The 26,821-nt window shown below is 46.7% G+C and overlaps 1 protein-coding gene across 1 annotated transcript in view; it reads left to right on the top strand.

Annotated features, from left to right (window-relative positions):
• The window catches only part of kst (spectrin beta chain, non-erythrocytic 5 kst), a 113,890-nt gene that overhangs the window by 41,056 nt on the left and 46,013 nt on the right, over positions 1–26,821 (top strand). Inside the window, 21 exon segments of the mRNA XM_089737911.1 lie at positions 539–632; positions 900–1,054; positions 3,928–4,036; positions 6,027–6,217; positions 7,072–7,297; positions 7,941–8,159; positions 8,800–8,993; positions 9,930–10,032; positions 10,681–10,826; positions 11,553–11,787; positions 13,289–13,462; positions 14,483–14,683; positions 14,873–15,035; positions 16,318–16,406; positions 17,701–17,814; positions 18,280–18,415; positions 19,007–19,207; positions 19,859–19,947; positions 20,526–20,666; positions 21,848–21,981; positions 22,450–22,635. Coding sequence (XP_089594037.1) covers positions 539–632; positions 900–1,054; positions 3,928–4,036; positions 6,027–6,217; positions 7,072–7,297; positions 7,941–8,159; positions 8,800–8,993; positions 9,930–10,032; positions 10,681–10,826; positions 11,553–11,787; positions 13,289–13,462; positions 14,483–14,683; positions 14,873–15,035; positions 16,318–16,406; positions 17,701–17,814; positions 18,280–18,415; positions 19,007–19,207; positions 19,859–19,947; positions 20,526–20,666; positions 21,848–21,981; positions 22,450–22,635 — 3,300 coding nt within the window.

A 26,821-nucleotide genomic window follows, 5' to 3' on the forward strand; every position in this document is an offset into this window, starting at 1 on the left:
GTCTTGGTAAAACTGGAGAGGCCACGTGTAATATATCGACCATAAAAAAATTCTTGTTTTTTTTTGTGTAAACGCCAAAATGCAATTGAAGAATTGAAATTTTTTTAATTTTTCAATTTTAATACTTTAATTAAATTTAATTTTTTTTTATTAGTTTCACAATACACATCACAAGCTAAAAATATACATAAAAACACAAGTAAAAAGAAACAAAATCTGGCTTGCGATATAAGTTATGTACGCACCACAAAACAGTACATATAGTACTGAATTTGTACAACAACGTTCCTTATGATTTAATAGCGACCCGCCCTCGCTTCGCTTCGGAAACATTAAAACACACATGAAACCAAAAAAAAAAATAAAAAAAATTAAAAAAAAAGTAGCCTATGTTCATCAGGGACAATGTCGGCTTCTAATGGAAAAAGAATTTTTCAAATCGGTCCAGTAGTTTCGGAGCCTATTCGAAACAAACAAATCTTTCCTCTTTATAATATTAGTATAGATTGATGTATCGTATATTTGATTGTTGTTACAGAGATTTGGCCAATTTGGAGCGTAAACTTCAGAAACACGAAGCATTCGAAAGAGAGCTACAAGCCAACGAGAAGCAGCTCAGGAATGTTGAGAGTGTAAGGAACATTGGTCCAAGGACTCCCCTCCCCCCTCCTCAAACTGGGATATACAATTTTTTCTCTTCCAGGAATAAATAAACGGTCATAGACAAATCGCCTTGACAACGGCTGCCCCGCCCTTCAAACCGAAACGCATTACTGCTTCACGGCAGAAATAGGCAGGGTGGTGGTACCTACCCGTGCGGACTTACAAGAAGTCCTACCACCAGTAACTACTGCGTCTAAATAAGAATGTAGAGTTGATCGAAGCGTTCACTCACACAGATCGGACAGTCTCTGCAGAAGTCGGATCCGGCGCGCGCCCAGGAGGTCAGCGCGCGGCTGGAGTCCCTGCGCGACGCCTGGGAGGCGCTGGTGGCCGCCTCCAGGGACAAGGGGGGCAAGCTCCGCCAAGCAGCTCAGCAGAGGCAACACCGCAGGTATGACCTCCCCCCCAAGAAACGCGACCCCCCACAAGAAACGCGATCCCCCCACAAGAAACGCGATCCCCCCACAAGAAACGCGATCCCCCCACAAGAAACGCGATCCCCCCACAAGAAACGCGACCCCCCACAAGAAACGCGATCCCCCCACAAGAAACGCGATCCCCCCACAAGAAACGCGATCCCCCCACAAGAAACGCGACCCGCCCACAAGAAACGGGTTCCCTCACAAGAAATGCGACCCCCTCACAAGAAATGCACATATATATAAGCATCGATATAAAGAAACAATCCATACAGTAGATTGGGGGGAACAGAGACTAGATTTAGAATAGGGACAAATCTGGGATGTCACAATACTTTTGTTGAGTTGTTTGGTAGGCAGCGGCTTGGCTCTGCCCCTGGCATTGCTGAAGTCCATGGGCGACGGTAACCATTCACCATCAGGTGGGCCGTGTGCTCGTCTGCCTACAAGGGCAATAAAAAAAAAAGAACCCCACAAGATACGTGACCCCCTCAAGTATTTATTAGATTTAAAGAAACAATATATACGGTAGATTGAGAGGAATAGAGACTAGAGTTAGAATAGGGACAAATCTGGGATGTCACAATACTTTTGTTGTTAGATTTAACTTTGTTGAACTCAAAATGACTTTTATGTAGTGTTTAAGAATATTAAATATGTAGTTTTATTTAGTCATCAAAGTTTTGTAACTCATTAAACATATAAAAAAATTAATTACCTAAAGTTAGGTATAATAACCGGCAAACTTCTTGAGCATTTGTTGACGTAGTGGGGGTAAGTTTGCGCATGGTACACTCACGTGCAAAAACATTACTTACTCTGCGTCATAATGCTATTAAATTATTAAAATCAACATATGTATTTATTTATATATTTATTAGAACATCAACAAAATATATAGGTTAATAATTGTAATAATTTAATCTTGGGGTAAAATAGATATTCCTTCTATTAAGTCAAAACTAGAGCTGTTGCCAGGTCTTGGTTCAGTTGAAGCGAAGCTGGTATTTGTAATTTTTTTTTCGTTATCATAATCTTGACCATCATCATCATCACTGTTTTCATCACCCGAGTCGCTATCATCGTGATGAGTCGACATAGGGCTCATCGGCGTAGTTTACAACTCGGTCGATTCGGTCTTCTTTTTTGTCTATAATTAATTATTTTTTGAAGATATTCGATTCGTAGTAATCGAATGTTACTTTTTTCATTTACCAGCTTCCGATTATTTTCTGTTCTTTTTTTCCATCTGAAGCCTAGCTCTTTCATAATTCGTCGTAAGCTTCATTCCGAGCCATTAAAATTTATATCTTCTTTAAAATTTTCGAAGCCTTTCTACGGTACGGAGTTTCGCTGCTTGTTATGTAGTTATTATGATTACATCTTTTTATTACAGATTGAACGAAACTATCCATTCCGGTAACTTTCTTCTTCCCTGATCTTTTCTTACCCGGAGTCCGAAACACGGCGAGCAAGCCAGAGCCTTTAGCTTCGTTAATAATGCACCTAACAGTACTCACTGATGTTTTTGTTGCTTCCGAAGTCTGTTTTAATTTTTCCATATCATTCTTCCCCTGTTTTATAAAGAAGCAATATACGTCGTACACAAAATTTCTACCCTTTCTTTTAAGTACTACACCATTTTGTCACGGCATAGTGTATGTTTTATAAAAAATCAACAAACACTCAACAAATAGCAATGGCAACAAAGTCCACAAGCAATTATAACAAATAACTTAACGATTAATAACGATAGACTTTCCACTGTACGCAAGCGTACTTTTGGGAGCAAGCGGAATGAGGGCGCGGTGCGGGACGCAAGGTTCGATTGATCTACCAATAACGCGCTCGATACGATGTCCCCTGCCGTCGCGCCTCACCCTCACCACCAAAGTGATCTAAAATTCGGTTCTGCGCAGTCAAGGTCATTTGCTCAAGAAGTTTGCCGATTACTATACTTAACTAACAACTAAATAGTGCCAGCCCTATCGAAGAACTATTGTCCCCATACGTGACCCGATTCTCCCTAACGCCACGGTGAATCCAGTTCAGCCAGCCAGTTTTTTTTCAGTTTTTGTGTACTTATATCTTGTAATGAACTATGTATAATAACGCATCGTATATAAAAATTTAAGTCCTCGGAACCATTTTAATCTCGATTTTATTGCTATTACTCTAAGAATGACCATTGAAAATTTGTCTTGGATTTGGAGAGGGTCCCGATTCCTCACAATCTCACTAGGATTAAACCCCTTCAAATACTTTTATAAGGAATTTCTACTTAAACAACAAAGTGCGGAGGCAGGGCTGCTGTAGATTATGCCACAAATTTTTAAATTTAGGTATTATTAGATTTAAGTTTATAGATTAAGATTACAGGCAGCGGCAAAATAGCAGCGATAGTTTCAGCTATCACAAAGCTGAGCCGCGGCCTTTTTATCTCCGCTGTGTTAGTATAATATATTGTAAAATTGCTTAGAATTAGAATTTTCATGTCATACTAGCCGACCCGGCAGACTTCGTAGTGCCTCAATCGATAAATAAAATACCTAAACTTTTGTATAAAATAAACTTAAAACAAAAAAAAAAGAAAATTGTTATTTTTATTTAATTCCGAGCAATTTCATATTTATCTACCTTTTAAACCTTCTCTGGACTTCTACAATTAATTCAAGACCAAAATTAGCCAAATCGGTCCTTCCATTCTCGAGTTTTAGCGAGACTAACGAACAGCAATTCATTTTTATATAGATAGATTAATTGAAAAGTTATTTGAGTTTGTATTATGTAGTAAATAAATGCAATTATTATTATTATTATCTACGGTATATTTTTTTTAACCCAGGTCTATTGAAGACGCCAAGGCGAGACTGGTGGAGTTGGAGAGGGCGTTGAAAAGCGAAGAGATCGGCACCGACTTGAGGAGTTGCAAGCGACTGCTCAACCAGCACCAGGTGCTGTGCTGTTTTATGTTTACTAATTAATAACCGCATTTTTTTTTTATTTTTTTTTATTTTTTTTGAAATTATATTTAAATACGAATAACATATTTATAAAATGACTAGCCGTACTCGCCCGCTTCGCTGGCCATTTAAAATTAACATTAGTATTTATTGTCATTATTACTAGGGAGTCCAACACTCATATAAATATTAGCCTATCCATTAAGTACATGTATTTTCTACACGGATACCAAGTTTCAAGTCAATCGGATGCATGGTTCAGTAGTTATAACGGAACATCCGTAAAAACCCACTGTAGATTTATATATAAGTATAGATGAAATATGAATAATATTTTTCGATCTTACCGACGGAATAATAAAAACATATGAACTGGTTATTTAAAGAAAAAATCCAAATTATCGATAAAGTTGATTATTGAAAACACGAATAAAACAACATTTTCTGAAAATAAATCGTAGCTATAGTCGGATTTTTTATTAGACGAAGTAAACTGACGTTTACTGTGTTGTCAGGTTTTGATGAAATAAAAATAGTGTTGTGACAAAGTGAACGATTGAAAAAACTCCTGAATTAATGAAATTGCCTCGATTGTCTAGTGAATAGTTGGTGTGCTGAATTGCCGATATCGGGTACGGGGTTCGTATTTTAGGCGTGCTTTGTACATACCAACGAGTTTTCGACGAAATATTATGTTCCTATAGTATCTACCTGTACTGAATACCGAGTGTTTTAAACATTAAGTAAAACATTGCGAGGAAGCTTGTAAGACTGTCCTATTTCCAATACATCATATAGTTGAAATTATAGATGTATAAAATATAACAATTATAGGTATGTAATGAAAATAAAAAAACTGATTGTAGTTACATACTACTAGTAACATATATTGGAGCACTTTAATACAATTTTATTGTAAAATATAAATAATATTCTTTTATAGTTTGAAATTAATGATTAATTCTTCACACTCATTGTTCATTCATGTGATTGAACGAGAACTGAACGCATCACTATTACTTTAAATATAGCAACATTATTTCACAAAGTGACATTAGCTACTGTCAGCTAGCTTCGTCTAATTAAAAATCCGACTATAGATCGATTTATCGCCCCCGAAATCCCCTGTATACTAAATTTTATGAAAATCGTTGGAGCCGTTTCCGAGATTCAGATTATATATTATCTATATATTTATATGCAAGAATTGCTCGTTTAAAGATATAAGATTATGTGAGAGCCCACGGGCCGCACCGCGGTGTGAGGCCGATATTGCAACTGTACCGCGCCCCGGGAGAACCAGCCATGGCGGTGGCTACCCCGCGGGCTTTCAATTCATTTATTAAACTAAACCCATACAGAGGACAAAAATCCTTATCGCCCAAGTGTCACATATAGAAATACCGGTCACCATCCTCGTCGAACACGTCGCTTGCGACGAAGGGCTTGACGAGTGAATTAACCCAAAGACACAGCCCACTGAGTTTCTCGCCGGATCTTCTCAGTGGGTCGCGTTTCCGATCCGGTGGTAGATTCTGCGAAGCACGGCTCTTGCTAGGGCCAGTGTTAGTAACACTCCCGGTTTGAGCCCCGTGAGCTCACCTACTAGTTAAGGTTACACTGAAATAGCCTCTTGAGGCTATCAGCTTAGGTAGGAAACAAAATAATATAAATGATCTTTATAATAACAATCAAATCGTCTTTGTCAATATATAATTAAGGACATCTTATTAATTATAAAGCCTCAGCATTGAGGAATATGTCACAAGAAGGAAAGTCAAATTAAAAGATTAAAAGCAAATCACTACATAGAAAGAACAAAATTGTAGATCGTTTATCGTTCGCAGTCCGCCGGGCGCTGCTGCCCGTGGTCCTCAACACATACAGGCACAAATACAAAAGGAGTTGGATGTATTCTGCCCCACTCAAAAACATCTGTTCTGAAACTTTCAAACAATATAGACCTCAAAACTCCTTACAGACTCTGGAGCAAGAATTAAGTCAGTGGGAGCAAAAGGCGACGGTGTTGGCTGCTCAAGGTGCCGACTTAGTGTCGGCGGGGCACTTCGACGGGCCGGCCATAGAGAGGGACAGTGCTGCCTTACTGCGGGCCGTGACGGCGCTCCAGCCGCCCGCCGAGGCCAGGAGGAAGGCGCTGAACCGGAGTCTCCTGTAAGTGCACCATCGTTGCTGCAGCAAGAGACCGTGGTCCTCGCTGGCCACTTCTTCGACAGGTTCTTACCGCGGTGTAACATTTATTGAGTTCCCAATATACCTTCTTTCTAGTCCGCTTTTGTGAGTCATCACGAGAACTCGCCAATTAGCAGCGAAATATACACACGGCAACGATAGATTTGTCTGCCTTTAAAATCCTACAACCCTGATCCGGCAGTGGATTAATTCGCGAAGCAGCTACCCTTGAGCTGTTAGATCTCCCCTGGACACGCTCGGTTTTTGCCTTTTTTCACGATCCCTTGATATTTATCATCTTCAGCTTGAACTAAAATTATACTTTTTTTATTGATTGCTTTGATGGGGGACGAGCTCACGGCCCACCTGGTGTTAAGTGGTTACCGAAGCCCATAGACATCTACAACGTAAATACCGCCACCCACCTTGAGACATAAGCTCTAAGGTCTCAGTATAGTTACAACGGCTGCCCCACCCTTCAAACCGAAACGCATTACTGCTTCACGGCAGAAATAGGCAGGGTGGTGGTATCTACCCGCGCCGACTCACAAGAGGTCCTACCCTACCACCAGTAATTACGCAAATTATAATTTTGCGGGTTTGATTTTTATCACACGATGTTATTCCTTCACCGTGGAAGTCAATCGTGAACATTTGTTGAGTACGTATTTCATTGGAAAAATTGGTTATCCGCTTGAGATTCGAACACCGGTGCATCGCTACACACGAATGCACCGGACGTCTTATATCCTTAAGGCCAGGACGACGACGACTCTCTCACAAATTAGGCTCTACTCTCTAGGCAATCTGACTTAGAGTCCACCTGATGTCCGCAGGCACCACAAGTTCGCTGCCGAGGTAGCCGGCGAGCTGGACTGGCTGTCGGAGCGCCAGGCGGCGGCGTCGTCGGAGGCGCTGCCCGCGGACCTCCACGCCGCCCAGACGGCGCAGAAGAAGCACGGGAAGCTGCGCGCCGAGCTCACCGGCCGGCGGCCCCTCATCGCGCGCGTGATCGAGCAGGGCCGCGGGCTGGTCGCAGAGGGACACCCGCAGAAAGAGAAGGTGCTAGACATGATCTGACTCCCCATTTCTATTCTCCCATCATGACAGTGGCGATAAGTTTGTAGGTATAACGACAAAGGGAAGATCTTCCACCGAGTGGGTAATATTTGCTCGGTAGACCGACGGTCCTAATGTTGTTGTTCGGAACTTGTATATATGTGAGCTTATCTTGAAAATGTCGTAAGCGAGATTCAGGGATCTGTCAATTATCTTGCGTTGTATGATGACTACCCGCCACAAAAAGCTTACTTAATTAAATTTTAAATTTTACTGGTGTTGGGACGTCTTGTGAGTCCGCACGGGTAGGTACCACCGACCTGCCTATTTCTGCCGTGAAGCAGTAATGCGTTTCGGTTTGAAGGGCGGGGCAACCGTTGTAACTATACTGAGATCTTAGAAATTTTAACTCAAAGTGGGTGGCGCATTTACGTTGTAAATGTCGATAGGTTCCAGTAACTACTTAACACCAGGTGGGCTGTAAGCTCATCCATAACATTATACCATAAAAGACTACATTTGTGTAAAAAATACATACAATCTAAAGCTATAAACATACTTCACAGTAGATACAATCTTTTAAACTAAATCAATATCTTCGCTTCCATTACAGACAGAGCTAATAAATTGGTTTTGTCAAATACAGATCCTGGCTCTTTGCGAAGAGTTGGAGTCAGCGTATACCGAGGTGTCGGCGGCGGCGGACGCCAGGGCCTCGCGCCTGGAGGCCGCGCTGAGGGCGCAGCAGTTCTTGCACGAGGCCCGCGAGGTGGACTCCTGGCTGGCTGACAAGGCGACAGCTCTCTCCACCGACGACGTTGGAGGAGACAGACATCGGGCCACTCAACTCTTGACGAGGCATAAGGTAAATGCTTTTATCCCCCTACCTTTGCTGATATCCTTGAGAGGCTATATCAGCGTTAACCTAACGTGTAGATGAGCTCACGGGGCTCAAACCGGAGTGTTGCTAACAGTGACCCTAGGAAGAGCAGTGCTTCGCAGAATCTACCACCGGATCGGAAACGAGACCCACTGAGAAGATCCGGCGAGAAATTCAGTGGGCTGTGTCTATGGATTAATTAGCTCGTCGCAAGCGACGGGTTCGATCACGAAGTACTGATGAAGCAACAGAAGTACTCACGGTTTTGGGAGTACAATGCTACACTTTACTGCTTTACTTTACTGGTGGTAGGACCTCTTGTGAGTCCGCGCGGGTAGGTACCACCACCCTGCCTATTTCTGCCGTGAAGCAGTAATGCGTTTCGGTTTGAAGGGCGGGGCAGCCGTTGTATCTATACTTGAGACCTTACAACTTATATCTCAAGGTGGGTGACGCATTTACGTCGTATATGTCTATGGGCTCCAGTAACCACTTAACACTTAACCCATATAAGCAATAAAAAAAAATTCAGTATATGTGTATTCATATGTGATGATGTGTATCGATATGTGATGGCTTTCACCATGACTTCACGGAGCTTTGAGTAATTCTTCGATTCCAACAGGCTGTAGAGTTGGAGCTGGACACGTACGCCGCGATCATCTCTGAGATGGGCCACGTGGCGTCGTCGATGCTGGGCTCGGGACACCCGGAGGGCGGCACGCTGGTGTCGCGCCACGCCGCGCTGGCCGACACCCTGGCCAGGCTGCAGCGTCTGGCGGCCCACCGGCAGCACGCGCTGGTCGAGAGCGTCTGCAGGTGACACGACGCTTTACCATTTTCAACTGTAATGTGAGGAGGGGGAGCCTTGGATGGACTGAGTGAAAGAGTGAGTGATGTGAAAGAAGGGTGTGAGAGCAAAGATAACGTAAAAGAGGACATGCTCCACTGACGACACGTAGTGGAATATGAGCAAGAAGAATTTAAGCACACTGACAAACTAACTACATGTTCAAACATTTTTTGTTCATAACACTAAGGCTATACCAATGGTGATAGGACCTCTTGTGAGTTCGCAGGGGTAGGTACCACCACCCTGCCTATTTATGCCGTGAAGCAATAATGCGTTTTGAAGGGTGGAGCAGCCGTTGTACTGTTAAAACTGGCTGGCTGCTTGAACCATTAAAGTCTAAACCGTTCATTACCTCAGTTCAATATCAGACCGGTTTATCTTTCTTTTATTGCTTAGATGGATGGGCGAGCTGGCCTGGTATTAAGTAGTCATCGGAGCCCGTGGACATCTACAACGTAAATGCCGCCTCCCACTTCGAGACATGAGTTCTAATGATTGTTCTCTGTGAACAATTTAAGAGAGAAGGAAAGAAAGAAAGAAATCGTGTATTCGCTAAGCATAATGAAAATGAGTTATTACATAAGTTAAAAGCAGCGTGTTTGCTTTGTCATTATTTGACATGCGAATTTTAGTGCAGTGCAAGATATTATTATGATATTATATAATTTACCACTCATTCATCCGTAATTCAACTAATAATTAAGAAATCCGTTTATTTTCAATGTCGTCCCTAAATAAATCCTAAAAATAATTGTTACTAAATAATTGCTTTAAAATTGTTTAAAATTTGTTTTAAAACTTGTTTTAAAACTAAAACCAATTGTTTTAAAACTTGTTTTTAAATTGTTTTAAAACTAAAACTAATTGTTTTAAAACTTGTTTTAAAATTAATGCCCTTCCAGGCACGAATACTTGGCTGAGAGCGAGGAGTTGGAGCACTGGATCCAGGAGCAATACGCCGCAGCATCCAGCGAGGACTACGGCCAGGATTACGAACACTTACTGGTAAGTGTCTGTTACGAGGTAGGTACCACTATTCTGTCATGCTTCGGTTTGTAAGAAGTCCTTTATTATAAACATCATCGTCATTAGCCTCCAGACGTCTACTGCTGAACTCCTGCCTCCACCATGAGAGGTCCCGTGCTGCCCGCATCTAGTGGTTCCCCGCGACCTTCAACTAATTATCGGTTCCCCTTGTGGGAAGCCTTCCCACGCCTCACCACTGCGTCTTCCATTTTGGTCCAACGAGCCATGCGTCCTGCCCACTGCCGCTTTAACCTCTCAATTCATCTTTTGAGACTATATCTTTGAGACACAGGTCTCCTGCGAATCACAGATCGTTAATAAAAAAAATAAAAAAGCCCCACATACCTCACGCGCCCCCTAGGCGCGGGGACCTCGTAGGAAGTTCGTCCCCCAAAAAAACAAAAAAAAGTCCCCTGCGAATACCTTAACTGTAATCGGCCTCGTAATTGCTGAATTTACTGGTGGAAATGTGTTCACATCCCCACGTCAGGCGTCCACCACCTTTAGAGTCACGTAGGACTTCCTGCAAACCGGAATGTAGACTGCGACCGCAATACAGAGAGTGTTACCTCACAGCCGACTTCAATTGAGATGGTGTTGGTTCACAAAATGTGTTTTGCGTAACAGATCTTACGGTCTAAATTCGATGAGCTCCGTCACCGCGTCGAGAGTGGAGCGGAACGGTTCAACCAGTGCGAGGAGCTGGCCAAAAAGCTGCTGGCGTCCGAGAGCCCTTACATCGAGGACATCGAGAAGAGACAGGAGGCGCTGGGGTAAGTTGCACCTTGGACACTGGGGGGCCTTGGACACTGGGGGCCTTGGACACTGGGAGGCCTTGGACACTGGGGGGCCTTGGACACTGGGGGGCCTTGGACACTGAGGGGCCTAGGACACTGGGGGACACTGGGGGCCGTCGGCCTAACCCATGCATCAGCTCGTTGAGTTTCTCACCGGATCTTCTCAGCGGGTCGCGATCCGGTAGTAGATTCATTCGCGAAGCAGCTGCTCTTGAGTTGTTAGGTCTCCTTCGGAGGCGCTCGGGCTGCTGTTAGCAAATCGCACCCCTCCTAGCTGAGCCTTTGCTGAAACTGGAAAGGCCTTCGGGCCACCAGTAATCCTTCAATCCTAAAAAAAGACACCGTCGGACCGTCACCAGTGCTTATATCAAAGTCAATTTGGATGTTATGAGTCATGGGTGCGGGGAGGCGTTGTCATGTATCGCATAACGGCTGAGGTCCTACGCTTTGAGTATTTGAAGTTTTACTGGTGGTAGGACCTTTTGTAAGTCCGCACGTGTAGGTACCACCGCCCTGCCTATTTTTACCGTGAAGCAGTAATGCGTTTCGGCTTAAAGGGTGGGGCAGCCGTTGTAACTATACTGGGCCCTTAGAACTCATATCTCAAGGTGGGTGGCGGCATTTACGTTGTAGATGTCTATAGGCATAGGTATATAGGTCTCTAATTGTGAGCTTATTGTGTATTGACAATAATATGTACAGAGAGTCGTGGCAGCGACTCGTGGAGCAAATCCAGTCGCGAGGGTCTCGTCTCCACGCGGCGGGCGAGATCCACCGCTTCCACCGCGACGTGGGCGAGCTGGTGTCGCGCGCGGCGGACAAGCGCGCGGCGCTGGGCGGCCGGCCCGCGCCCCGGGACCTGCGCGCCGCCACCGCGCTGCTCCGGGACCACGACACGCTGCGCAACGACCTGCTCGCTGTCGACGCGCAGATGCAGGTGAGGGGGACCCCGGGGGGTTGGGGGGGTCGAGACAAACACACTCCAGACCGTACATATAAAAAAAAAAAAGAGGAAAAGAAAGAGTTAATGCACTTTTGAACACAAAAATAACGAACAAAGACCAGTCGCTAAGTTTGTTTCTAAAATAATATTTTGTAATGACATTTCAAATGATATAAAAGGTATTTTTTTTTTTCAAAATTTTATGTCCTGGTAAGCGTATCTTCAATCCGAGTCATTTATTTTCTTCTTATGTACTGTACTGTTCTTATGTATATGAAAAATGAAATAAAATTTATTAATTTTTTCAACTTTAATCGAGACTTTAATCAACTAGGATATAATTAAATAATATGAGATTAGATGAAATATAGTCTCAGAGTAAAAAGGTTTGCTTAATTCTTCATTGTGCTAATGCCGGAACCACACTGCGCTATTCGCTATTCGTTATGCGAGCTATTCACGCGCACACGGCGAAGTGTGGAGAGTATATTCGCCAATATTCGCTTTATTCGTACGCATAACACATAAGGACGAATAGCAAATACGCGTATCCGTCGACTTGTCGGTTTTTTGACTCACTTCAAAGGACACGAATAAGGCGAATATGCGCATTGACTGCCCACACTTCGGTGAGTCATTCGCTCGCTTGTGGCGGTCGTATATCGACGTGTCTTATGACTTGTAATCATCCACCAGCGTTTTCTTTTCGGTCTTTTAGATCTTTTAGTAACTTTGTACAACAAGTATTGGTAAGAAACATTTAATTAGGAAATAATAAATTGCGGCAACTCTCAACACGTCCATCGCTCCACGCAAACAAGACACATATTTTCCTTATTCAGCGCACAAGTTCGAAGTGTGGATGGCATGTTTCTTGCTTGCGCGCTTAACATATATTTTGGCGAATACGGCGTAGTCACATAACGAATAGCGCATAACGCAGTGTGCTTCCAGCATAAGAAAAGCGGTGTAGGGGCCACAAATGTCCCCATAGCAACTAATAATTATATGTATGTGTTAGCGATAATTACATTGCACTGATGCTACTTCAGTCTCGGGATTGTCGGGCTGTCGATAGCACGTTAGGTTGTAATCCCAATATACTTTACTCACTTAACTGAACACGTGTCTTATTAATCCGTGCCCGATATAGAGACCCAACAGCGGCAATCGCCTTTCTATAACCCGGAGCTCACCTGGACAATTGAAATAAATATAATAAATAAATATTTTACTTACAAACACGCCACGTTAAATGGTCCCGTGTTAAGTTCGTAAATAACTTGTATTACAGACACCAAATAACGGAAATAAATGTAAGATTTTTATTATACACATACATATATTTAATATACATACATAACCCTGGAAAAGACATTTATATTTACCATACAAATATCTTCGCTTGGCGGGATTCGAACCCGCGACCCCCTTGTGTAGTGACCATGTCACTTACCACTACACCGGACGGCCGTTAAATCTCATTCTCCCGCAGGTCTTACAAGAGGAGGGCAGTCGTCTCCAAAAGCTGTACCCTGGGGGTAACGTGACGCAGATCGCTCTACAGCAGAAAGCTCTGGCCGAAGCTTGGGAGATGCTGAAGCAGGCCGCGGACGAACGCAAGCACGTCCTGCTGCAGCATCTACAGCTGCACCAGTTCCTGACACAGGTGAGCTTCGGTTAACCATGGAGGTGCTATAGAGCTTTTACAAGCCCTTCTTCAAACGAGGCTTGTGGAGAGTATTAAGCGGTAGGCAGCGGCTTGGCTCTACCCCTGGCATTGCTGAAGTTCATGGGCGACGGTAACCACTCACCATCAAGTGGGCCGTATGCTCGTCTGCCTACAAGGGCAATAAAAAAAGAAGAAGAGCATTTAAGTTCTATGATAGGCAGATCAATATTGAAACTCTTAAACATGTCTTGGGGTATATTAATATTTTGGTATTGTTGATGCTGATGGGCATATCAATTCAATCATTGAATGAATGAATATGTTAGAGGAAGTCTGAAAGTGTTGAGAAGCGCGCGCTTGGGATGGTATGGACATGTGATGAGACGAAATGACAATGAGGTTGGTAAGGGAGTGTTAACTATGAATGTGGAAGGATATAGAGGAAAAGGTAGGTCTTAAAAAAATTGATAGATTGCGTGAGAGACGATATGTGTAAAAAGGGAGTTAGTGAAGTAATGGTATATGATAGATAGTGGAAGGAGAAAATATTGTTACGCCGGTAAGAGTAACGCTATCTATCGCCGGATAGTCGAACGAATATCGAAGGATCTAGTAGCACCTAGAAAGCTCGAGAAGTACAACGCCATCTATTGTTAGATAGCCGAAACACAATACTCGAAATGTGTGGAATATTCTCGATAATTCTAGGAATGTGGTATCGACTATAAAAGCGTTGCAGAGATGGCACGCAGGCGGTTAGTAATCGGAACTACTCGAAGCGAAGCGGAAGAAGCGAATTGAGAGTTTTAAAGTGTTTGTTAAGCGTTTTAAGTGTTCTTAGTGCTAATACAGTGTTAACTTGTGATTCGGTAGATTTTTTTATTTATCCCGAACCCCAGCGCGTCTCGATATGTTGCGCTGACCCCAAGTGACTGGGATCAGGGTAGGAATGTGATAATGATGTTAATGCCCATGAGCTGTGCCCTTGCCTTGAACCAACCGGCGTGCTTGCCCCAGGTGCGCGACCTGACGTCGTGGTGCCGCAGCGTGGCGGCGTCGCTGGGCGGCGGCGTGCGCGTGCGCGACGCGGTGTCGGCGCAGAGCGCGCGCGCCGAGCACCACGCGCTGCGCGCCGAGCTGGACGCGCGCGACGACAGCTTCGCGGCCGCCCTGCAGCTCGGACACGACCTGCTCGCAGACATACACCCCAGCTCCGCCGTGAGTGTGCCCCCATCCCTCGCCCTACTCTAAACTTCAACATCTAGACCAGTGTTGGGCAAAGTACGACCCGCGGAAGTATTTAGACACCCCAGCTCCGCCGTGAAAAGCAACACAATACGCAATATTTATCTGGAAATGGAGACGAAGAATCAATAAATACGTTATTTCGCGTTTGTCTCGCAACAGGAGATCGAGGAGAAGTGCGGGGCTTTGATGGAAGAGCGTGCGCGGCTGGAGCGCGCGTGGGCGGCGCGGCAGGTGGCGCTGGACCAGCTCATAGACCTGCACTGCTTCCTGCGCGACGCCAAGCAGCTGCACGACCTGTGCGCCGCGCAGGAGGCCTCGCTCAGTGAGTCCCGCGCCATCACACTACACTCATCTATATATATAAATACGAGTTGCTGTTCGTTAGTCTCGCTAAAACTCGAGAACGGCTGGACCAATTTGGCTAATTTTGGTCTTGAATTATTTGTGGAAGTCCAGAGAAGGTTTAAAACCTTTTAATGATAAATATGAAAATGCTCGGAATTAAATAAAAATAACAATTTTGTTTTTATTTTGATGTTTTTTATTTATTTATTGCTTTTGATGGATTTAGATGGATGGACGAGCTCACAGCCCACCTGATGTTAAGTGGTTACTGGAGCCCATAGACATCTACAACATAAATGCGCCACTCACCTTGAGATATAAGTTCTAAGGTCTCAGTATAGTTACAACGGCTGCCCCACCCTTCAAACCTTCAATCATAAAAAAAAACCTGAACACGAGACGAATCCGCGCACATCACTGTGCCACTGACCGACATTACTGGTGGTAGGACCTCTTGTGAGTCCGCACGGGTAGGTACCACCACCCTGCCTGTTTCTGCCGTGAAGCAGTAATGCGGTTTGAAGGACGGGGCTGACGTTGTACTGTAAAAACAGAGATATTTTAGATGTCTATGGGCTCCGCTAACTGCTTACACCAATTTTGTCGTGAGTTCGTCCACCTACATAAACAATAAAAAAAATACAAAATGTGTGCAATTCACACGTGGTAGAAGTGAAACCTTCCAAAATTAAAATACAATTATCCTAAACGTCTTAAGTATATGTAAAATTTTGTCATTAGTAAATAATTGTAAGGTAGCGCCCTCTGTGAATTGATATTTTAATTTCACGTATAATCCTAAATTAAAATTCACTACAAGAGCTTCCATACACACGTTAGTATTAAAAAATCTCACAGATGGCGCTGTATTAAATAGTATGTATATTTCTGTCTCATTCTTTGCTGGCTTCATCCTACACATTTTTGTATTTGTGTCTCTTACCTGTCGTTTTTTCCGTTGCATCCGGTTTGAAATCACAACGATTCTAAAGAAGTTTTCACTTCTTCTCTCTTTCACTTCAAAAAGGAAATATTACGTCTCAGTACGATTGCTGGGGCTAGTGTTAGCAAAGTCCTTAAGTTAGAGCCCCGTGAGCTCACCTACTAGTTCTGTGAATCTAGTATGATCCCTCAAAGTCATTAGAATAGGTAGCAAAAAAGTTAGCTCTACCCATGGCATTGCTGAAGTCCGTGGGCGGCGGTTACCACTCGCCATCCGGTGACTTAATAGAGACTTGTATCTTCCCCTCACCCCGCAGGTACAGAGCTGTCCCCCACCAGCAGCGTCGAGGCCATCGAGCACCAGCTGAAGAAGCACGAAGCCTTCGAGAAGCTGATCGCGACCCAGGTACGGCCGCTAACTAACGCTGTCAAACAATCAGTATACAACCAATTAAAAGCAATTAAAATTTACTTTTATGACATATTATATCGTCTTTTCGCATTAAAAGTGTAAAATTTCCAAAAAATATTCGAAATTGAGTCAATATGCGGAATCATTTGGTATCACCAGTATTTTTCTCATAAATACTGTCAAGAGAGCGTAGTTTAGTTTTATTATCTACTAGCGACCCGCCCTCGCTTCGCTTCGGAAACATTAAAACACACATGAAACTAAAAAAATAAAAAATAAAAAAAAGTAGCCTATGTTCATCAGGGACAATGTCGGCTTGTAATGGAAAAATAATTTTTCAAATCGGTCCAGTAGTTTCGGAGCCTATTCGAAACAAACAAACAAACAAATCTTTCCTCTTTATAATATTAGTATAGATTAACAAAATTAATACATAATTGTATCTTACTTTAAAAGACAGATATTGTAACTGGTAAACAATAAAAAATAAACGTTGCAAAGATGATTAATATTAAAAATATCACATGTTAAACCTTTAAAACACTCTCCTGTAAAATTTAGTAAGTTTTGAGATTATACAGTTTTAATGCGAGAAGACGATATGTAATATTACTGTTCGTCGACACTTGATAATTGTGCCAATTGTCGTCTGCTCGATCACGCCATATCAACTGTGTAGTATCCCCTAAAATCTGCAAATAATATCGTCGGGTAAAACGGGGAAGAGGTCGACCGGAGAAGACATGGATGGAGTGTGTGAATGACGATATGAGAGAGAGAGGACTGAGTGTTGAGATGACGGCTGATAGAAGAGAATGGAAGAGAACAATTACTGGTGGTAGGACCTCTTGTAAGTCCGCACGGGTAGGTACCACCGCTCTGCCTATTTCTGCCGTGAAGCAGTAATGCGTTTCGGTTTGAAGGGCGGCAGCCGTTGTAACTATACTTAAGACCTTAGAACTCATATCTCAAGGTGGGTGGTGCATTTACTTTGTTGATGTCTATGGGTTCTAGTAACTACTTAACATCAGATGGACTGTGAGCTCGTTCAGCCATCTAAGCAATAAAAATTAAAAAATCCACATCACTGAGCTAGGTCTTCGTCTCTCTTCATCCGTAGCATGACTACCCTACCTTCGAAACAGGAACGTCTGACTATTTGAAATGGGTGGGGTGGTGGTATCTGTTACGCGCGGCCGGACTCTCACAAAACCAGTGACACACGGTCCCTTCCTCACGATACATATTACAAATGTTGCCACTTATTAAAACCATGCCACGTTTTCAGGACGAAAAGCTGGCAACACTGAACAGCCACGGCGACAAGCTGCTACAGCAGAACCACGTGGAAAGCCAGAGGATCGCTGACGAGCTGCAACTGATTAACGAGAGGAGACAAAAGGTCAGACCTCAAAGAGGAAAAATAAAATAAATATAAATAAACTAGCTGACCCGGCAGACTTCGTAGTGCCTCAATCAATCGACAAATAAAAGACAAACTTTTGTATAAAATAAACTTAAAACAAACAAAAGGAATTCGTCCGCGGGGGGGGGGTTACATCAAAGGAAAAACAAAATTGTATTTTTTTGAATTCCGAGCATTTTCATATTTATCTACCTTTTTAAATCTTCTCTGGACCTCAACAAATAATTCAAGACCAAAATGAGCCAAATCGGTCCAGCCGTTCTCGAGTTTTAGCGAGACGGTTCCTGCTAGGGTTCCTGTTAGCAACGTCGTCAGGTTTGAGCCTCGTGAGCTCACCTACTACTTAAGGCTACGCTTAAATAGCCTCTCAAGATTCTCAGCTTAGGTAGGAAACAAAAACAAAACGACGCACAGTTCCTGACCTGGTCGGTCCCCCCACAGCTGTACGAGGCGGCGGCGGCGCGGCGCGCGGCCCTGGGTCGCCTGCGGGCCCGCGCGCAGCTCGCCCGGGACGCGGCCGAGACTCGCAGCTGGGTCGCGGAGAAACTCGCCAAGCTGACCGCCGACCAACAGCACGGTGGGACCCCGGGGACTCCTCGTTTTGTACACTTACTGGGGGTAGGGGGGGCGAGTACACGGCTCTAAGAAGGGGGCTCCTCGCTTTGTCTCCTTGGGGGGCGAGGGGGTTAGGGGAGGGCATGGCTCTATGAAGGGGGCTCCTCGCTTTGTACACTTACCGGGGGTGGGGGTGGGGGGGTCGAGTACACGGCTGGAGTAGCATAGGACTCGCTGAGAAAATCCAGCAAGGAACTCAGTGGGTCGCGATGAGAGTTTTCGTGCATCGAACAGATGAGCTGGGAACTGACGCAGCAACAGACGACCTCATGTCTGGTTTACGTTTACTGGTGGTAGGACGTCTTGTCCGCGCGGGTAGGTACTACCTATTTCTGCCGTGAAGTAGTAATGTGGTTTGAAGGGCGGAGCATCCATCCGTTGTATGTACTGTAAAAACTGAGACCTTAGAACTCATGTCTCAAGGTGGCATTTATGTTGGCGATGTCCATTGGCTCCGGTATTCACTTAACACCAGGTGGGTCGTGAGTCCCATCTAACCAATAAAATAAAATTAAAACTGGACTAAAAGTAATATTGAACCTACTCCTAACAGGCGAAGTCACGAACTTGGAGGATAAGATCAAGAAGCTGCAGAAGCACCAGGCCTTCACCGCCGAGCTGGCGGCCAACAAGGCGCGCCTGCAGGAGGTGGAGGCGCTGGCCCGGCAGCTCAGCCCCGACCCTGAGGTCGAGGAGCAGCTGGCCGAGCTGAGGAATGACTGGGCGAAACTCGAAGACGCGACCCGGGAGACTGGTGAGCCAACGTCGCGCAGCTATGTTAGTGTACGACAAGTGCGTAAGGGTCCACGGACCACAGAGGATGCCGATCACCACATTGACGTTAAAGTCGTGGTGGCCAGTGATTCATACTGCTCGTAGGACCTCTTGTGAGTCCGCGTGGGTGGGTGGTAAGCTCGTCCAACCATCTAAGCAATAAAAAAAAATGTTAGTGCGAGTTTTGTAACGTTCTCGATAGCGTAAACGTTAACTTTACTTAAACTTCTATGGAGTTGGAACGTTTACGTACGTTTGCCGCTAGGGGCGCTGTTCCAGCTCCATACAAATTCGAGTTAACTTTTACGCTATCGAGAACATCAAAATACTCGCACTAAGCACACTGAAGGATCAGACATCCGCTGTACCATCGCACGGGTTTCAGGGATGACATCAATCAATCGAAAAATTACTTTTGTTATTTGAAGAGACGGGACGAGGCATTCGTGATTTTCTTATGTAAGAATACAGCAGGGGTGTGCTTAGGGATGTGAAAGTTTGCTCACATAATATTCGAAAGTTCCCTTACTCCATCCCGATCTGATTATCTTCTCTCACCCCTGAATGGCCACTGTCAGACATCGTTGACATATAAACTGTATCAGACTGTGACGTCGGTATGTGTCTACAGGTCGCGGTTTGGAAGAAGCTCAAGACATCTTGGAGTTCAACCAGCACTTGGACAAGTTCGAGGCTTGGATCAGAGACAAGGAGATGATGGTATGTGAAGAATTTAATCGAGCAAGTGACCGAAGCATTTTTTTTATTGCCCTTGTAGGCAGACGAGCATACGGCCCACTTGATGGTGAGTGGTTACCGTCGCCCATGGACTTCAGCAATTCCAGAGGCAGAGCCAAGCCGCTTACTACACTTTAGTGCATGGTTGTGTCGTCTTCAGCTACTTGCTAAACTTTGTGATGATACATCAGTTCTACTGATGGTGGGACGTACCAGGTCTACTAAGAGGGCATCACCTTTTTTTTTAAAATTTTTCAATTGCTTAGATGGGTGGACGAGCTCACAGCCCACCTGGTGTTACGAGGTTACTGAAGCCCATAGACATTTACAACGTAATTGCGCCACCCACCTTGAGATATAAGTTCTAAGGTCTCAGTATAATTACAACGGTTACCCCGCCCTTCAAACCTGTTTAACGGCAGAAATAGGTAGGGTGGTGCTATCTACCCGCTCGCGGGATTCGAACACCGGTGCATCGCTCAACACGAATGCACTGGACGTCTCTTATCCTTTAGGCCACGACGACTTCAACTCCTTATTGACCCCCCCTCGCCCCCCAGGTGCAGGCGCACGAGCTGGGCCGCGACTACGAGCACTGCAGCGCGCTGCTCCGCAAGCTGGACGACGTGGACAGCGACATGCGCGTGGACGACCGCCGCGTGCGCAGCGTGCGGGCGCTCGCCGACAAGCTGCTCAACCAGGTAGCCCCCCCCCACGGCTATAGCTCCAGGATCCACTGAGCGCAGTGGACTAACGACCGCACAAGCATACAGCTTACTTAAACTCTTCTCTCTAACGTTTTTCCTCAAGACAAAGAACCTTCATTTGAACTCGAAGGACCTTGGGACGGACCTTCACAAACTCAATGATATTGCTACGCGCTGGGGTTCGGGATAAATAAAAATTCTACCGAAGCACAAATTACGAGTTAGAACACTTAACGAGCCTAGTTCCGATTATCAACTGCCTTCGTGTCATCTCTGCAACGCCTTTGTAGTCGATACAACATCCCTAGATTTATTGAGAACATTTTGGGCAAGTCAAGTAGCTTCGATTTGTGTTTCCGCTATCTGACAACAGATGGCGTTGTACTTCTCGAGCGCTCTCAACGTCAATAGTTCCTTTGATATTCGTTCGGCTATTCTGCGATAGATGGCGTCACCCTTACTGGCGTAGCAATAGTTATTTAGCACAGAGCTAATTGTGTTCGCGGCCATAATTCTGGAGTCGCTTCTATCGTTTCGTCCAGTATTTGTATATTCGTGCGACGAAATCTTTAACGTAATTTTAACTGACTTCAGAACACTTCGTAATTCTCTTCTTTCGCTTCGCTTCAGGTGATCCGTTCGCTGTTTCGCTTCGAGTAGTTCCGATTACTGAATGACTGCGTGTCATCTCTACAACGCTTTTATAGTCGATACAACATCCCTAGATTTATCAAGTACATTCCTGAGAAATTCGACATGCGTTTCCGCTATCTGATAATAGATGGCGTTGCACTTTCTGAGCGTTCTCGAGTTTACTAGTTGTTTTGATATTCGTTTCTACTAATGAACGATAGATGCATTGCTCTTAACGTAACAATATTTTGCGCACGTCTCATAGACCCATGACGATATAGTAATTACTTTAGTACTAGTTTAGTAGTTTATATAGTATTAGTAATTAGTTACATATGTACGTAAATTTTACAAATATTGAATTTTTCATCCGCTGCTATAATGCTGGTTTTTTTTCTTAATGAATTTTTTAATACAATAATTTATCAAAATCGCAATAGTGATTTACGATTCGGAATAAGTATTAATAGTTCCTTGAGGTGATGAGTATCATATCCTCATTCAAGTTGAGGTAGCATACTGAGAGTTGCGTTGTGTGTCAGGGCCCCACCCAGCAGGCGGCCACGGTGGCGCAGCGCCGCGACGCCTTCCTGTCGAAGTGGGCGGCCCTCAGCGGAGCCCTACAGCGGTACCGGGACAACCTGGCCGCCGCCCTCGAGATACATTCGTTTAACAGGTAACAGCATCTAACTGGACTAAATTTATGAACTATCTCACCGAGTATTCCAAGGTCAGCGGAACTCATACCGCCCGCCTTGAGAAATATGAGTTCCAAGACTCTCCTGTTCAATGGCTATGTCAATGTTCACACAGTTGACACACAATATCCGCCATCGCCGGTTATTATGCAAATTGACAGATCTGTCGAGTTTTATTACTTAGCAGTAGGCAGCGGCTTGGCTCTGGTATTGCTAAAGTCAATGGGCGACGGTAACAACTCACCAATAGGTGAGCCGTATGCTCGTCTGCCTACAAGGGCAATAAAAACATAATCATAATAAAACTTAAACCCAATGTCCGTGAGTATCGCTGTGAGCACATGCTGTCCAATAGCTCACGACGACCTATAAACGGGGTACGGACCACAGGGCTCACTGAAGCTTGGAAGTTAATATATGACTACCCCCCACCTCTCCCCCTACAGAGACGTGGAAGACACGGCGGAGCGTATCTCGAAGAAGGCGGCCATCTTCAGCAGCACGGAGCGCGGGCGCGAGCTGGAGGCCGCCCACCTCCTGCGCCGCAGCCACCTGGCGCGCGCCGCCGAGGCCTCCGCCGTGCTCACCAGGATCCAGGAGCTCCAGGCGGACGGCACCGACCTCGCCACCAGGTACCCCTGCCGCTCCTACACCTAACACCGCGGTAGGTAGCGGCTTGGCTTTGCCAGGGGGCATTGCTGAAGTCCATAGTCGACAGTAACCACTCACCATCAGGTGGGCCGTATGCTCGTCTGCTTACAAGGGCAATAAAAACAAAGCCTTATTAAACACTTTAAAATTCTCAATTCTCTTCAGGTGATCCGTTCGCTGTTTCGCTTCGAGTTTTTCCGATTACTGACTGACTGCGTGTCGTGGGGTCGTCGCGTCCCCTTGCGGGGGCGCGGAGCGGGCCTCGGGGAAACCCCTCTGCCCGGACATGTGGCTCCCTGCCTAATGAGGCAGGGGTGATGCGCTGCTGGATGGTGTTTTGTAGGCTTGAAATTTGAAGTGGGCGCGACTTCATTCTTCTCTCTTCGCTTCTTTCTTCCACTTCTTCTTCCTCTTCTTCTTTCTTCCCTTCTTCTTCCGGGGGCGGCTGCTGCTCTCCTCCATAATTTTTTTTTTTTTTTTTTTTTTTTTTTTTTTTTTTTTTTTTTTTTTTTTTTTTTTTTTTTTTTTCCTGTACTATTTACAATTTCATCTTAACCTAACTTAACCTAAAGTAAACCTAACTTAATCTAACTTACATCTAAGTGACGGCAACGCGCCGTTCCTGCACTCCGTGGAGTGCCGGGACAGCGCGCGCCGTCACACCTAAACTAATCCTAATCTAACTTAACCTAACATAACCTAGCTAACCTAATATGGGGGAGAGAGTGAATCCGCACTCCACGCTACAGTCCTCTCCCCCTCTCCCCATCGTTATACAATATTGATGGGGAGGAGGATTGTAGCGGGTAAGAACACCCCATCCCAAAAGGGGGTGGGGGGTGGGGTCAAAGCCCCTCGTGGAAATGAGGCTGCACCTACGGGGTGCAGCCGCGGTCCCCATACGGGGGACCCGCCAAACGGGCAAGAGGCGTGGGGCTAGAGGCTGATAAAACTCAGCTCCGAGAGGGGCGCTCATAGGTCCTCCCCGGCCTCACAGCCGGCGAGGAGCTTTATCTCCGAACGATCGTCGGGGGTACCAATAGCTCCCGCGGCAACGCCGTACCATCCGGTGGTCTGGCGTGCAGCGGGGCTATGTTGTGGAGATGCTCATGGGGCCCGTTTTCGGCTCGCTCGTACATATTACGGGCGAGCCTAGTCGCAAACTCCACGAGCGACTCCACCCCTAGGTCCCGGGCAATAACGTCATTTCTGACGTACTGCCCGGCCCCGACGATAATGCGGAGGGAAAGACTCTGCTGGGCCTGCAACCTAGATCGCTGGGACGGCGACAACAGGTGATACCAGGCCACAGCAGCGTATGTGAGGCGGGAACGGACGTATGTCTTGTAAATGGCGAGTTTGGTCCTGGTCGGAAGCCCGGACGCAAACACCGGCCGCAACAAGAACATGGCCGCGCGAGCCTGACCGATGACTCGGTTGACGTGCGCGACCATGCTCAAAGAGCGGTCGATGTCGCATCCGAGATACCGGACCGTGGTCCTGAACTCGACATTCACACCTCGGAGGCTGAGTTTCTTTGGGACGACTCTGATACGGACCGGACCGTAGAGTAAGGCCGCGGTCTTTCCCACATTGACCGCGACTCTCCAACGGTCCAGCCACTGGGGCAGTATGTCCAAAAGCCTCTGCATCCTCATGATGGCTGCAGAGGGGAACGGGGAGGACGAGAAGTAGGCCGAGTCGTCAGCGAACAAGGCCAACTTCACGTCCTCCTCCCACGCCCGAAGGTGACCCTCCAGGGTGGGGATGTCATTAGTGTAGAGGGCGTATAGGATAGGTGATAGGACACTACCCTGGGGAACCCCGGCCGTAATGGGACGCACGGAAGACCGTGCGCCCTCGACCGCGACAAAGAAGGTTCTGCCCTCCAGATACGACCCGAGCAGTCGCACGTGAGCGTGCGGTAGGACCGCGTCCCGCAGCTTGTGGACCAGCCCCTCGTGCCACACACGGTCGAAGGCCTTCTCGATATCGAGGAGGACCGCGACCGTGTATTGGCCCGAGTTTCGCCGGTCCGCCAAGTGATGCAGGACACGGGTCAGTTGCAGAGTCGTCGAGTGGCCGCTTCTAAAGCCGAATTGCTCCGGCCTGAGGAGAATATACGGCGATATTCTCCTCAGGAGCAGCCGCTCGAACAACTTGCCCACGTGCGAGAGCAAGGTAATCGGTCGGTAACTGGAGGGCCTTCTCCTGTCCTTGCCGGGTTTGGGCAAGACGATGATCTTGCCCAGTTTCCAAGTTCCAGGGAAGTGTCCTACCCGGAGAATGGAATTAAACAATCGTGTCATTGCTGACACGATTGAGGGAGGGAGGTTTTGCAGGGCGAGGGGAGGAATACCGTCCTCGCCGGGGGCTTTGCGCCTCTTCATCAACTTGATGAGGAGGCGCACCTCGCTGGGAGTGACTAAGTCGTCATCTCCCAGCTCGACTCCCGGCGATTCCGGTTTGAGGAATTGGATTACACCCTCTGACACCTCGCGATGGAATGCAGCCATCGAGGGTGCAGAGACATTCGGAGTGAACTGCCGCTCCAGCGAGTTGGCCAGGACTTCGGCACGAGCCAACGGTGTAAAACACCGTCTTCCCCCCTCGTCCTCCAAGGGGCAAGTGGGGGAAGGCTTGTTGGTGAGCCGGCGACAGATGCGGTGAAGGGGGGCCATCGTACGGTCGTCGGACGCGTCCAACAGTCCCCCCTCCCAGGAATCACCCCGGTAAGTCCGCATCTTAGTCGCCAGCTCCCCCTCAAGTCGGTTGAGCTCGCGCTTAATCCTGGGACACCTAGATGTCGCCCAGAGCCTCCTCAGTGCCCTCTTCCGACGAATTAACGTCTTGAAGTGCACCGGGAGTTCCGCTCTGGGCCCCCCGCTGGGTACCAGAGTCGTCACTTGGTCCAGGGCTCCCCTGGTGGTGTCGACGAGACGGGAAGCCGCCGTGTCGACCTCATCAGGGGTAGACGGGTCTTGAAACAAGGATTGGTCGGCCAGCAGTCCCGTAAAGGACTGCCAGTCGACCCTAGGCCTGAGAGGGGAAGTCGCGACCCGAGTGAGCCCCAAACCCACCGTGACCAAGATCGGTAGGTGAGGGGTACTCAGGTCGTACAGCGCCTCTATCGCTAGAGGGCACTGTAGCCCCTTGTGAACACACACGTCCAATACGTCCGGTTGGTACCGGGCCAACGTTGGAACGTGTGTGGGTTCGTTGGGGCCGACCACGCAGTAGTCCCCCCTTTCGGCATCCTCGTACAATCGCCTTCCGGGCGGCGTGATGATTCGGGAGCCCCAAGCGACATGTTTCGCATTGAGGTCCCCGACCACCAAGGCCGGATGGCGATCATGGTTCAAGGCCCGTCTAATATCGTCCTCGACAAAATCAGGACCCGGGGGTCGATACGCGGCATAAATCCGCAATTCGGCCCCCGGTACGTGGACCCTCACCCCGACCGTTCTGGTAGAGGCGAAGGTCAGTAGCTCAAGCTCCTCGTGCACCACGTCCCTCCTGACGAGCGCCGCAGTGCCCCTGAACGGGCGCCCGTTGGAGGTCAGTTCGTCCCGTCGGTACACGAAGTAGTTGGGCATCCTAAAATCTTGTCGAGGTTTGAGCTTGGTCTCGCCCAGGAGGATAACCTGCGGGTCATACTCCTGGGCGAGTCGGATGAGCTCCGACCTCCGGGACCCTATCCCGTCGGGGTTCCAGTAGATGATGCGCAGCTCCTGGCTAGCCATTGAGCTGCGCAATCATCCGGTAGAACCCCGCGAGCAAGGCCCCGAAGGGACTGGCTCCCGAGGCGATCTCACGGATCACTCCGGAGATCACCTCGGACAGTTTCTCCCACAGGGAGAGGAGCCAGGCAGCGAAGCCGGCAGGCTGCGTGTCCTGTCGGCCGCTGCGCCGCTCTCTCTGCGGGCGGGGTGGTAGTGGGGGCTGAGTGTTATCCGGTTCTGGTATCTGTAATGGCGTGGTACTTACTTGGTTCTTTCCCTGGTTGATCGGTGCAGAGGAAGTGGGGATAGCCTCGGATTCGAGGACCTCCATTGGTTCCTCTTCCACCATAGGGGCCGTTCTCTCTTGGTGTACTATTGGGGGATTGGCGGCTAGTTTTAGTGCCCGCTTTTTTTCCTTAGTTTTTTGTTTTTTCTTTTTGTTTTT

This window comes from Bombyx mandarina, chromosome 24 (genome assembly GCF_030267445.1).
Source record: "Bombyx mandarina strain Sakado chromosome 24, ASM3026744v2".
Taxonomy (NCBI): Eukaryota; Metazoa; Arthropoda; class Insecta; order Lepidoptera; family Bombycidae; genus Bombyx; species Bombyx mandarina.